Source organism: Jaculus jaculus, chromosome X (assembly GCF_020740685.1).
Source record: "Jaculus jaculus isolate mJacJac1 chromosome X, mJacJac1.mat.Y.cur, whole genome shotgun sequence".
NCBI lineage: Eukaryota > Metazoa > Chordata > Mammalia > Rodentia > Dipodidae > Jaculus > Jaculus jaculus.
The window spans coordinates 89,188,754-89,202,537 of record NC_059125.1 but is presented as its reverse complement, the minus strand read 5'-3'; the positions used below and the strand labels follow the sequence as shown (position 1 = coordinate 89,202,537).

At 35.0% G+C, this 13,784-nt stretch overlaps 1 protein-coding gene across 2 annotated transcripts in view; it reads right to left on the bottom strand.

The window, feature by feature from the left end:
* The window catches only part of Diaph2 (diaphanous related formin 2), a 915,994-nt gene that overhangs the window by 856,615 nt on the left and 45,595 nt on the right, over nucleotides 1-13,784 (bottom strand). Inside the window, exons 2-3 of one of the 2 annotated variants that reach the window (XM_045140096.1) lie at nucleotides 2,840-2,872; nucleotides 223-399 (exon numbers count right to left, since the gene is read on the bottom strand). In XM_045140096.1, the coding sequence (XP_044996031.1) occupies nucleotides 223-399; nucleotides 2,840-2,872 (210 nt within the window). The remainder of the gene's footprint in view (nucleotides 1-222; nucleotides 400-2,839; nucleotides 2,873-13,784) is intronic. The other variant, XM_045140097.1, reaches the window with a different exon arrangement.

Sequence of the window (13,784 nt, the reverse complement as noted above, 5' to 3'; positions counted from 1 at the left end):
AGCAGTTTTACAAATAATTCTTGTCAAAGTGGAAGAGACAGGTAAAGGACATTTTAGCTCAAAAAAAAGTATTTTTGTAAATACTTCTGTCATCTCTACAAGTTGTATGTCTGTCCTTTACAGGATAAAAGCACAGTCCACATGATGACACCTATTTAAAATGCAATGCTATTCTGGAGGCATACATTTTAAAATTACAATAAAATTAGAAGTTTAACTTACCATCATTTTTTCAAAGAGATCCAGTACTTCCTTTTCTGACAAATGCTGAGATCGGTCATCATATAATGGCTGAGCTGCTGGCAACTCATTCACTACGACTTGAGAATCAATAGGATGTTGAATAAGAGGTTTTTCTTTTTTGACGGTAGACTTTCTGAAACTTGTAATTCGGTCACGCTACAAACAGAGAAAAATGAAAAGCCCCAAGAAAAAGATCAGGAACCATGTACATGAAGAATGGAAACATCAAAATGGCACTTACTGTAATATATATTATTATTGTCTCTTGACAAAATGTTATGGTAAGCAGCAAGCTCCAGTAAGAGATTGTACTAATTTGAAACCTTGAAGTAGCTCTTAAGCTTCAGAAGTCTATGGGTGAAAAATATTCTTCAAGAGTAAAACTTAATCACTTGTCATTTCTGTTTTGCACAGTAAGTGAAAAGTTTCAGATCAAAATCTTACGATTTCAGGGAGAATGTGGTTTGGGTGACAACTTTACAACTATGGAAATAGAGAAAGAAGAGTCAGTAGCAAATTCTAAGAGAAAATAATGATAATGCTTCTCTTCTTCAAAGTAGAAAATCTGTGACAAGGATATGTGAACAACTTGTTGATGGAGCAGTTGACTAAAACAGTGAATAGCTTAAAGCTGGTGGCTAGAATAGATAGGCTCAAATCCAGATTTTGAAAACCAATAGCTTAGCAACCCTGTGAAAGTTTTTGGTCTCTCTGTTTCTTCTTCTCCAAAAAAATAAAAAGAAAGAAAGAAAAACTAAAAGAATGACACTACCTACACAACAGGGTCATTACACGATATAAATTATTTATGTAGTGAGTATTGATATTTGCACTTACTAAAACTACAACATAAACAGAAATATCTTATTGTGACAAATACTGTGTTGATGAACTAGCTACTTTATATGTATTTCCTTTGAATCCTTGATACCACATTCAGTCTCTGATAATTAGCTTGCTCTTTCATATAAAGTGAGTCAAGAACTTCAGTTCATGGAAACAAGTCATTTCATTGTAAAACACAAAATATATGACACCAAAAATTAGTAATATCTATAAAACTGAAGGCATCTCAGTTTTATTCTGGTTTCTGTTAGGAAGCACATGCATGCTGTCAGCTCACAGTAAGCATGCAAACAGGTTAGCTAGGAAAGCAGTATATGTTCACTGCTATGTTATCACAGTCATTAAAAATTCCCTTTATGATACAAAAGCAGTGCAGGCATTATTACATAGTTTACATAAAATTATATTGACCCTCATTAATATAATATATGCTTTGTTTTGTTGCTTCAAGGAACATTTTTAACAAAAACATATACTTTCAAGGAAGCAGTCACAAGCAGCTTATTTGGGATTACAAAAGTGATTTGTGTGCATGGTTGTTTACAAAGAGATTACAATATTTTAGAGATGGAAAGAAACATGAAATAACATCTAGACCAACTCTCTCATTTCACAGAAAAAGTGATGCACTTAAACACACAATTTCAGTTTACACATGAAGATTCATGTCTTCAAATTATTTCAAGTGCATTTTTCAACTTTAACTCTTTGATGGAACTTAAGTTAGTATAGATAATAGTCTATCTAAACACAGCTCAAGAAAAATAATTATGCCATCCCAAATAAGCTGAGTCAAATATCATTTAAAGATAGCGTGGACATGAAAGCATTTAAATATGTAATTCGCCATTAACTTATTATACTTCTTTTTCACTCTCTTCATATCACTCACTATTTACTTTCACTCCTAGGTTTTACTAAGTAATAGCATTACTAACATAGAGATTTGATCTCTCTATATCTTTCATTTTTATACAAAAAATTCAATTTTTATTTCAGCTATATCTTGGTAAGAACATGAAGTCACCTTGCATACTTTCATTTCCTTAGAGCTGTGTAGCACTATTTTACATTATTTGTTGATAGTAAGTACACACAGAAAAAAAAACCCTGACATTTCTTAAAATACTATTTATGAAAATTTAGCCATAAAAGAACACATTTAAATTTGAGCTTGTAACGTTTAATAAGTATTACTAGGGTAGACTCAGCTTGAAAATATTTAAGGCTTTTAAATTTAGTTGCACATGTCTAATAAATATCAGTACTTAATATATTCAAAACATATTTGGTTATCAAAAGAAGAAATTGTCCATGTTTTCTATAATCTAGATTTTATGCCCAAAATTTTTAAAAGTGCTTATAGTATAGCTCAAGATGATAAAATGTTGTGATTTCACACAATTTTTATGAATTATTGTTTGCTTTTTCTTTTTCACATGGGGTCTCACTACATACCCCTGGATAGCCTACTACTATGTAATGTAGAGGGGCCTTGGACTTGCAGCAATTCTCCTGCCTCAGCCTCCTGAGTAATAGTATGATAGGCATGTGCAACTATACCTGGCTACAATTGTTTATATTAATATTTAATAATGAGAAATAACATGTTGATAATTATTCCATTCTCTTTATTCTGTCAATAACTAGACATTTTATATCTTACATATATCAATGCTTTAATGTCCACCTACTTTAATAAAGTAACATGCATAAGTAATATAATAACATGCTACTGTGTCCACCTTACCACATCATCTGCCAGAGTTTTTATTTGAATGTTCTATTTAAATCAAAAGGAAACAAACAGAAGAAATACCAGTCAGATAAGAGAAATTAATAAATTAACAAGAAAAAAATAATTACATGATTTTCATCTTTTATCAACTGTGAATAGTCAAAGGAATGAAAAAGTTTAATATACAAGCAATATGTCCATTAGAAAAGTATATGTTTTATTAATTACAAATGAAGGCTTGGTTAAAGGAAGGGATATCTACTTATTTTCAAATATTGCTCCCAAGACCCAAAAGCCACATCTGGTTCAGATATCACAGCCACAGTATACAAATATTATCAAAGAATCAATGAAATCACAGCCTCATAGGTTCTGTTTTCAAATCATGTTTTAAGGAAACAAATTTTTTAAAAGCAAATGTACAATAGATAAAATGTCACATATAGGCTCCAATACTTAAATTAGAAAGCAACAAAAAACTAAAATACTATCTAACAATTCAGTAATCTTCTAGGATCCGGAAGGTACTTCAAAATCTTGCAATAATGTACAGTATGAACTAGTGTTGTCACAATATAACAATCATGCAACATTTAACAATGTATGATCTGAGGTATTAAACAATTTCATCATTGTACAAACACCAAAGTATATATTTAAACAAAGTAAGATTCCTAAGCAATCATTAGATGTTATGTTCTTCTAGGATCTCCATTATAATTATACACTGAAATCTCTATGAGGAGACGTTTAGGAAAGAACCATACTTATTCAGAATTTGAATTATTCCATCCATTATGAGCTCTCAAAACGTCAAAATCACTTGGTCATAGGCTCTCAGGAAACTGTCTTCCAGTGGCACCAACTCTATGCTGTTAACAAACATCCTTCTCTGGACTGCAGTGATAAATCTACTATTGTATGTGTAGCTCCTTTTCTACTTTCAATTCACAATTTCTAATCTCTATACTACATCTTCATCACAAAAACCAATCAGTCTTTACTGCCATGGAAAAAATAAGAAGAGAAATTATTTATATTATAACTGAAGCACTGAAGCCATTTTAAAATGTAAATTCACCCTGGAACTTTATATACCATTTCCTTTTTAGTTTTCCTCATGACTTTTACAGAAAACTTTTATGCACAGTGATAAGCATCACAATTTTTGCAAAACAGACAGAAATGTCAAAGAATCAGAGGCACTCGACGTAAGCCTGCCACCATCTGATGTAGGCCTGCCTCATGGGTGTCTAAGACAGATTATGTAATTCTTTAAGCAACTCCCACTGTGCTTTTCTTCTGATCCTTTAGTGTTAATACAAATTAGAGGGCAAAACAATTTGCTTTAGCCAAATTTTTAATTTAAGGTCTATATATATCAGAAACGTTCAAATCAGTGTGTCAACTGAACACACGTACACAACTAAATTAGCACACTTTTGTCCATCTTAAAACACATGAACAATTAGAATGTGTGATAATCTCAGTTTAGCACATCATTTTACAAATGATGGGGGACCATATATGTCTTCTATAATACCTCAGTCCCCTCCTTCATTTCTAATAGCCAAGCAGTTATCTCTCCAGGTTCATCTCAAAATTTCTCCAGCCCACAGAACAATCTACTTCAAGCCACAATCAGCTCTTACCTAGATTTCTGAAGCAACCTCCAAGCCTGCCTCCTTGCTTCCACGTTGACTATCCTACAGTTCATTTTGAAAAGAGCAGCAAACTTATGCTGTGAAACCAGTCAGGTCATGTCACTCCCTAGCTCAAAACTGCAATGAATTTATTTTCCCTTCGAGTGCAAGTCAAAGTCATTGGCAATGGCTACAAGATACCTCTGAATTATCTTCTACTGCTTTCCTTTCATTTATCCAGCTCCAGTCACATCACCCACCTCACTGCTTCCTCTAAAGGTAATGAGCTTCAGGAACTGGCTCTACCGTCTGCCTACAATGTTTATTTCTATTATCTATAAAACTTACTCCCTCACCTCCCATAGCAAGATTTTTTTGCTGTGAGGCTTACTATGTTAGTGCTATTCTAATGAAACATAACCTCCTTCACACATTCCTTATTATTGCTTTCAACTAAGACTTGGCAAACAAACATAATCTATAATTTATTATTTATTGAATGTTGGACTTTCAACTCTTCTGTTTTCTGTAGTACTGGAGATGGATCCCAGGGCCTTGCACATACTAGGCAATTGCTCTAATACTGAGCTATATCTCCATCCCTTTACTGTCTTTTTTGTCCAGTAATGATATAGCTCTACAAGGACAGGGATTCTTCTCTGGTTTTGGTATGTCCCTAATGCCTAGAGCAGTGCTTGGTATATTGAAGCTCAGTAATTAGTATGAATAACCATCATACTACTATTCATAAATATTTAGTACCTCTAGATGACCTCCAAGGACTAGGACTAGTATCCTTGAAGCATTCACTCCGTGTATGACTGGCTCTGGGCCACTTTGTATTTCTTCCATAATAACACCCTGTGCTACAGAAAACAAAATAAATAAATAAATAAATAAATCCTTTCTCCATGGCATGCCCCAAGGTTTCCTATTTGTGTCTCAGCTGTTACTTTACCTGTAATGTTCATTTTACTAGATATATTTCTATTTCTAAAGTTCCTATTGAATTTAAAGCTTAACTACAGAGGGATGAGGGAGATGACTCAATGAGTAAAATGCTTTGCACACAAACATGAGAGCCTCAGTTTAAATCTACAGCACTCACATAAAACCAGAGTTGACAGCACATATAATCCCAGTGCTGGGGAGGTGGAGACAAGTGGAACTTGGGTCTTACTGGACTAGTCTAACCAAGTCTGTGAGCTCTAGGTTCAGTGAGAAGCCTTGTTTAAAAAATAAAGTAGAGAGCAATTGATGAAGACACTCAGTTTCAACCTTTGGCTTCAACATGTACCCACACACAAATGTACCTGGACACAAACATGTGTCTATACAGATATGAACATATACATACACATTCAGGCATACCACACCACACACACACACACACACACACACACACACACACACACACATACGCATAAAAATTAATAAACAAAATAATTTTACAGTTGATATTGATAATGCAAATGTGGAACAATGGCAAAAAATACTGAAAAAGGACCATGCTTTTTTATGCTGAAAGATTTTTTCACTACTAGTTATTTTCAAGAATGAAAGAGTATCCCCACGGCATACAGCAAATTATATTCATGTAAAAAATTATCCCAATTACTTGTGATAGAGAGCCATAAAAGTTTCTGTTCTTGATTTCATAATTTATAAACTTCATTCCACTACAGAGTATATATTCTGTATGAATTTGCACATTTAATCTAATATGGCTGTTTTCTTAAATATTTCCCTCATTAAAAATCTGTTTTCAAACTAACATCTTTCATAAATATAGCATTATTTTGAAACTTTCATTATAATTGTTTGGGAAAATATTGGCCAACACATTCTATCAAAAAGGAAAATCATTAAACAAACATGAACAGAATGGCTTTCAGAACTTGTGATTTTTGGCCAATGCATATTAAAAATGCACTGAAATCACCGCATGAGTTGCAATTAAATGATCTACAGTACAAAGCAAATGTTCTTCTTCCACACTATTGGCTTTAGGGATGAATCAAAAAAGGCAAGCAGGTGTGGTGATGCACACCTTTAATCCCAGCACTTGGGAGGCAGAGGTAGGACAATCATTGTGAGTTCAAGGCCAGCCTAAGACTACATAGTGAATTCCAGGTTAGCCTGGGCTAGAGTGAGACCCTACCTCAAAGAAACAAAAAACAAAAAAACAAAAAAAAGAAAAAGAAAAGAAAAAAGAATGAGAAAGAAAAAAACAAAATTCCCTAGGGTTGAAGAGATGGCTCATTTGTTTCAGTTGTTAAAGGTGCTGCTTGCCAAACCTACAGCCTGGGTTTCATTTCCCAGTACCCACATAAAACCAGATGCACAAAGTACTGCAGAGATCTGGAGTTCATGAGCAGAGGAAAAAGGGCCCCCAACACATACACTCTCTCTTTCTCTCTCTCTCTCTCTCTCTCAAATACATATTTAAAAAAAAAAAGGCACAAGAACACTCCATCTCACCAGCAAAAATTACACCTAAAAATAAGACTTCAAAGAACTATAAAAAGCTGCTTTTTCATAAGGTTAAATCAATCATTTTTATATGAACTGATCTTTAAATCTTTAAACACATTTGAAAGTGACTGTATTAAGGTTCACTTTCAGGACTGCATTATAGCTCAGTAATAGTAAGTGTGAGAGACTCTAGACAGTGAACACAGAAAAACATATTTTTTAAATAAGTAAAATATTATTTCATATATAATAATCTTCAGGGATACATTCTCAAATCAGATTTGAATATAATATATATCCTCCCTCAAACTGTACAGAAGTAAACATGTGCATTATTACTGTGTAGAAACTATAAAGCTTATACATGGAATTAAAAAATAATAACACCAAATGACTAAAGTGACCCCAAAACTTAGAATCACACCCTTGAATTAAAAGCACTGATTAAAGTTATTTTAGTAAATTTTTTATCATGCAAATCTAATGTTAATAGTCATTATGATGAGGACATATTACATCAATAAACATAGTGAGCATATATTTTTATTAAGATCAACTATGAAGGGGCTGGAGAGATGGCTTAGCGGTTAAGCGCTTGCCTGTGAAGCCTAAGGACCCTGGTTCGAGGCTCACTTCCCCAGGACCCACGTTAGCCAGATGCACAAGGGGGCGCACGCGTCTGGAGTTCGTTTGCAGAGCTGGAAGCCCTGGTGCGCCCATTCTCTCTCCCTCTATCTGTCTTTCTCTCTGTGTCTGTCGCTCTCAAATACATAAATAAAAATTTTTTTAAAAAATCAACTATGAAAAAGGAATCAAATTTTGCGTTAGCTATGCAATGAGAGTTTATTAAACTTCATTTATGACCAACTATATTAAATATAACAGTACAGTATATGAGTGTTGTATAATTGTATAAGTATTGTTCTAAAGTCTCAACCTCTTAAAAACAAGAAAAATGGCTGACTTAGTTATAAACTCTAATGCTGAAGTTCTCATTGCAATGCAAAGAATCATTATTGCAAGAAAATTAAGTTTTAATTTTCTCAATCAGGGAGAAATTAACAAAAGCAGCAAAATGTAAAGATTCAACTCTCTTTTGGCTAATGTTTCATGGTAATACAGTGCTTTGTAAACATTGTGCAATTACTCTACCACTACAGAAATTGGACAGCTAAATTGGATCTAATTCAAGAGTCTCATTGTCAACAGAAAAACTCATAGTATGACAATTTTCTTCTCTTTTAAACAAAATCACTACGTTGGCCATTACAGCAAAGATGAAAGTTCAGTTATTCACCCAACTTTAAAGTATTCTGCTCTCCAAAAGAGTGAAGGCAATAAGCAGACAAAGACACATTTTGCTCAATAAAAGAAATATTTGAGTGTACACTACGCACCTGGTCAATGCTGGGAATCAAGAACACAATAGTAAACAATTCAACCATGTTTTCTTTCTATATAGGGTCAGACTTCAGTTAGAGATGAGAAGAATGAAGTGAACAATCACAATAAAAAAGAACCTTAGATGGGCTGGAGGGATGGCTTGGCAGTTAAGGCGTTTACCTGCAAAGCCAAAGGACCCTGGTTCAATTCCCCAGGACCCATGTTAGCCAGATGCACAAGGAGGCGAACATATCTGGAGTTCGTTCACAGTAGCTGGAAGCCCTGGTGCACCCATTCTCTCTCTCTCTCTGTCTAATAAATAAATAAATAAATAATTTTAAAAATAAAGAAAAAGATGGTATCAAGTAGGTATGAAGATGATAGAAAAGACAAAAGATCTTAAAAAAAAAAAGATCCTTAGAGCTGTGTGTTGTGGCTTGAATGAAAATGTCCCTCACAGATTTTTGATTAGGCTTCCTACTTAGTCCTGAAGTGTGTGACTGGGGTGGGGGCATCAGGAATCCAGCCCTACCATGTGTTCACAGCCAGCTCAAGCTCTGGATATTTGTTCTTTCTTTCCACTGGATGTATGATGAAATGAGCCAGCCTCTTTCTGTACAATGAAACTTCCCCTACAAACTGTAAGCCTAAAATAAATCATTTCCTCCCATAACCTGCTTCTGGTAGGTTGTTTATCCCAGAAAAAGAGAAGGTACCAGTAACATGGGCTTTGGTGTTTTATAGTCCAGCCCAGAAAAGTGATTTTGAGCTTCCTACTTCCACCATACTGATGTAAAGATGTTATACCAGCTGTCTATTCCTGCAATACTTTCTGTTCCAGGATGAAACTTCCCCATAAAATTGTAACCCAAAACAAACCCTTTCCTTTCTTAGGATGCTTCCGATAAGGTATTTAGTGCAGCAATGATAAACTAATACACTCTGATAAAGTAGTATTCTACTATAGCCTCTAAATAACTTCCATGTAAGAAAGACCTTGAGAAAGCTGATCAATATCAGCCACTGATCTGTGCAGAGCTTGGTTTTTCTAGATACACATCTGTAACATACCTATTTTTATCAGTGGCAACAGTTATTATACAAAAGTATACCCTCAAACTTTTAGATCCCATACTCTCTACTATCAAAACCAGTAAGACAAATCAACAATTCCTGGTCATGCAACTGCCTGGTAAGAAACCTGAACATGCTGTGCAATCATTGAAATGCTTCAAAGAGAGTTTATGTTAGCTGAGCATCTCTCAATTGTGTTTATTTTACCAAGGAATTTCTCTATGATATAATTTTTAGAACTAAGCTCGATGTAAAGTTTTGTTTTAAAATGCCACAAGAAAATAAATTTGGATTTCGAGATCATGGGACTATTGACTCTCTGTATTTACCATTGACCCCAAACATTTTTTCATCTCCTTTTGAACATAAAGGGTAATTTTCAGACACCAATACATTTTCTTGGGCACTGTGGTCCTCCATCACAATTAGCACTTTATGAAAGCATGCTAGAGCAACTAGCAGTGTGCTAGGCACTGCAAGTTGAAATAGACTTAGCTATGTCCTCAAAACTCAAAAGCCTAATAGCTGAGAAAATGAAGTTACATGCCAAATATCCACCTTACTTTGCTATGTTAACATCACACACTACCCACTTAATTATTTCAGTACTAAAATACATTTATATTTTTATAGGTATGAACACCCACCACAAAAGCACTGTTAAATCAAATCCTCAAATTTTAAGTGTATAGAGATTTTGCTATTACAAATCAAAATTCTTTCTACCATATTTCTGTGAAGAAACATTCCTTTTCAGATGTTCCTTTTCAGATATTCCTCCAATCTATTAAAAAAGACATTGATATACAAGAGATCAAACATGACAGTGAAGTTCAGGGCTTCAGTCTTATTCATGAAGCAAAAGACTGTCACTTCAGTGCATGACTTTTGTTAAGGTGTCCTAACAAGACATTCTCAATCCTAAATGAATTGGTTTGCCATAACCCTAAATAATATAGAGAATCCAGAAGTCTCTTCTATTTTACAGGCATGATCCATCTGAGAATAGGGGTACATGGCTCAGAAAATATATGCATGCAGCTTAGGTCTCAGCAGAGTCCGTAATAATGAATTGGAGGAAGATGCTTAAAACCTGAATTAAATAAAAACAATTGCAGGAATAATCCAACTTCTGAAGAAGAAAAGCTTCCTTTAGAGGCATAGAAATCATATTTGTGTGGTGTGCACTAAACCACTGCAGATGTAAAAAATGTGTGCATATGAAAGTCCTTCCTTCTCAGAATGTAAATAAAAAAGGATAGGAATGGAAAAGTTAGCCTCATGTAAATATAGATATTTCAAGCCACAGGAGTGCTTTGTACATTACCGACACATTTAGATCAATGAGTTAGTCAAATGGTAATCAATATTTAATAAATAAAAATTTATCTTCTCTGTTAACAACAAAATGAATGAACCAACCAAGCATTCATCAAGTACCCATTACTATAGAGCCAGAACTTTATGGCACACAGAAGTGTAAGATAGGATTCTTTCCCTTAAGGCATGTACAATCTAACCAGGGAATGAAAACAATCAACATTGATCCAAGTAGAAAATTAAATGCTAAGCTATGAGGCCCTGCAGTACGAAGCTTCTCTTTTCCTCTAGCACATTGTCTGGGTCATATTATCTTCACAGCATTAACCACTATCTGAAATTGCCTTGTTCACTATTTACATGCTTGTATTACAGAGTCTAGAAAACAAGGTCCCTCAGAGCAGAGATCTTAAATGTTTTACTATCTATCTCATTGCTGACACTTAGAACAAGAGCTGGAGAATAATACCTACTCAAAAATTTGGTAAATAAATTCACAAAGTACAGTAAGAATTCAGAGTGGAAAGAGATAAGTATAGTTTGAATGAGAAACTATGCTAAGAATTCTGCCCTAATTTCCTATGGGGATAGCTAGAAAGAGGGAAAAGAAAGTCAGACAAAAGCAGCAGCACTCATACTTTACTTCAGAAAAGTTGGTAGGGGGTGGCCTTATGAAACAAAGGATTCAAATGTAAGGATATTGAATTTTGAATATAGAGATTTGGGTCATATTAGAAGCAGTCTTGAAAACCACAAGAAATAGTCCAAAAAATTTGTCATACTCTGAGGGGTCTTTATTATCTCCTTATTTTCACAGACACTGGAAGGTACTGTTTTAGAAAGCTGATTGTGGATGGCACAGATCCACAATCTTATCTGGAACTGCTGAAGCCAGGTGTGTTTGGAATTCAGCATGTTTCATATGCTAGAAAGTAATATAGTATATCCACCATAAATAACAAAACACACCCAGCAAGACCAGCAGCAGCATGCTGACTCAAAAGCATTTAAGTTTAGCAGTGAAACATGAATGCTCCATAAACAGGATAAATAACATATACACACAGCCTCAAGTAGGTAGAGTTTGCAGCAATATTATAAAAGCCCTGTGGTGGTTTGATTCAAGTGACCCCCATAAACCTATGTGTTCTGAATTCTAGGTCCTTAGCTGGTGGCAATTTGGCAATTAAAGTCTCCTGAAGGCAGTGCATTGTTGAGGGCAGGGATATGGGTATTATGGCCAACTTCCACTTGCCAGTGTTTGGCACACTCTCCTATTGCTGTTGTCCATCTGATGTTGGCCAGGAAGTATGTCCACCCTCTGTTCATGCCATCATTTTCCCCTGCCATCATGGAGCTTCCCCTCAAGTCTGTAAACCAAAATAAAGCATTTTATTTTCCCCACAAGCTACTCTTGGTCAGGTATTTTCTGCCAACAATGTGAACCTAACTGCAATAATCCCATTTTCAGAACTTTCAGGTTTTAAAATTAAAGAGAAGTGTTGTGGACTGCTAATCTTCAGGATTGACAAGAGAAGGAATCAAAGTCTTATGAGAAGATTACAGAGATCCACAAGTTTGGTGTTTTCCTAAGTAAATAGCAGTTGCCATTTACTGAGTATTTATTATGTGCCAGACACTATGGTAAAAGCTTTGCATGCATTGCCTTGATTAAATTCTCACAATAATGCAATGTAGATGAAAGCAATGTCCTATTTTGCATTAGCAGCATTTTAGCATGAGTATACACATACATGGTGTGCATGTGTGTATGTTTATATGTGGACATATATACATATCACACACACACACACACACACACACACACGTATGTGTATATATATCTCCTTCTATCATTCTCCACCACCTTATTTACTGAAATAGGGTCTCTTGCTAAACATAGCCAGCAAGCTTCATGGATTCTTTGTCTCTTTGCTGTGATTATAGACACAACATTTTGGCATTCTGTGAGTTCTGGGAATCCATGGCTAGGTCTTCATGCATGCACAGCAAGCACTTTACACATTGGTACTTTTCCCCAGTCCCCTGCATTAGTATTTTGATTAGCACTTAGTTCTAACTATACCTCTTGCTTTAAAAACCAGATCCACATTGTGAAATCTGTATTTAAGAGTAATTTTCAGACTTAGAATGGTAAACATAAGACATGTATAAAATATGAGAGAGACTAGTTAGAAAGAAAAAATATGATTCGGTGGGGGAGGGATTTAGGAGAGAAAAGGGGGATGGAACAGGATTATTATCATGATATATTGTCTATATTTATGGAAGTTGTCTGAAAAAAAATAAAAGAAAAAGTAGTTTACAGTATAGAAATGCTTAAGAGCCCTACTTAGTGGTGTTCATGCTACCCCACTCCAGACCACCTTCCTTTCTTCTTCAACAGGATATCCCCCTGCTCCTAGCAGTGGTTACAGTCCTCTTATGCCATGGTGACTAACCTACCCACCTTGCAACACATTTATAATTAATTTTCAGTAGTGGCCTTCACTAAAAGTCATGAAGTCAATATAGTAAGAACTAGATCTCGATCTCCCTTTCTCTTCTCCCTGTGTGCCACTGTTGTTTTCAGATAGCCTTGCTATATAGCTCAAGGTGGCCTAAAACTCACAATTTTCCTATCTCAACCTGTGAAACTACAGAGATGCAAAATCACACCCAATGGAGGAGTAGGTCTCATCTCTCTTTATCCACACCATGTCCTTGGAAATTTTGCATGGTTTCTGGCAAATAATAAGCAATCATATCTGTAATGGTTGATGGAATGGGAGCTAGCAGTCAGAGAGAGTGAAAATGATCCAGTTGTATTGATAAGAGCTTAGGTGGGGATGGTAGAAGTAGGAATAGGGAAGGCAGTTAGTACATGTAATTTTGTTTAAAATTACACTTGTTATTGAAGGAATGCACCCAGACATATGATTGTTGTTTGTATTAAATAGAGTAATTTAAATATATGTTGTTGTGATTACTATCTTTACAACACACAAATAACCTCTAAATGGCTATGATTACCACTCTGGAGATACTTCACCTCACAATGA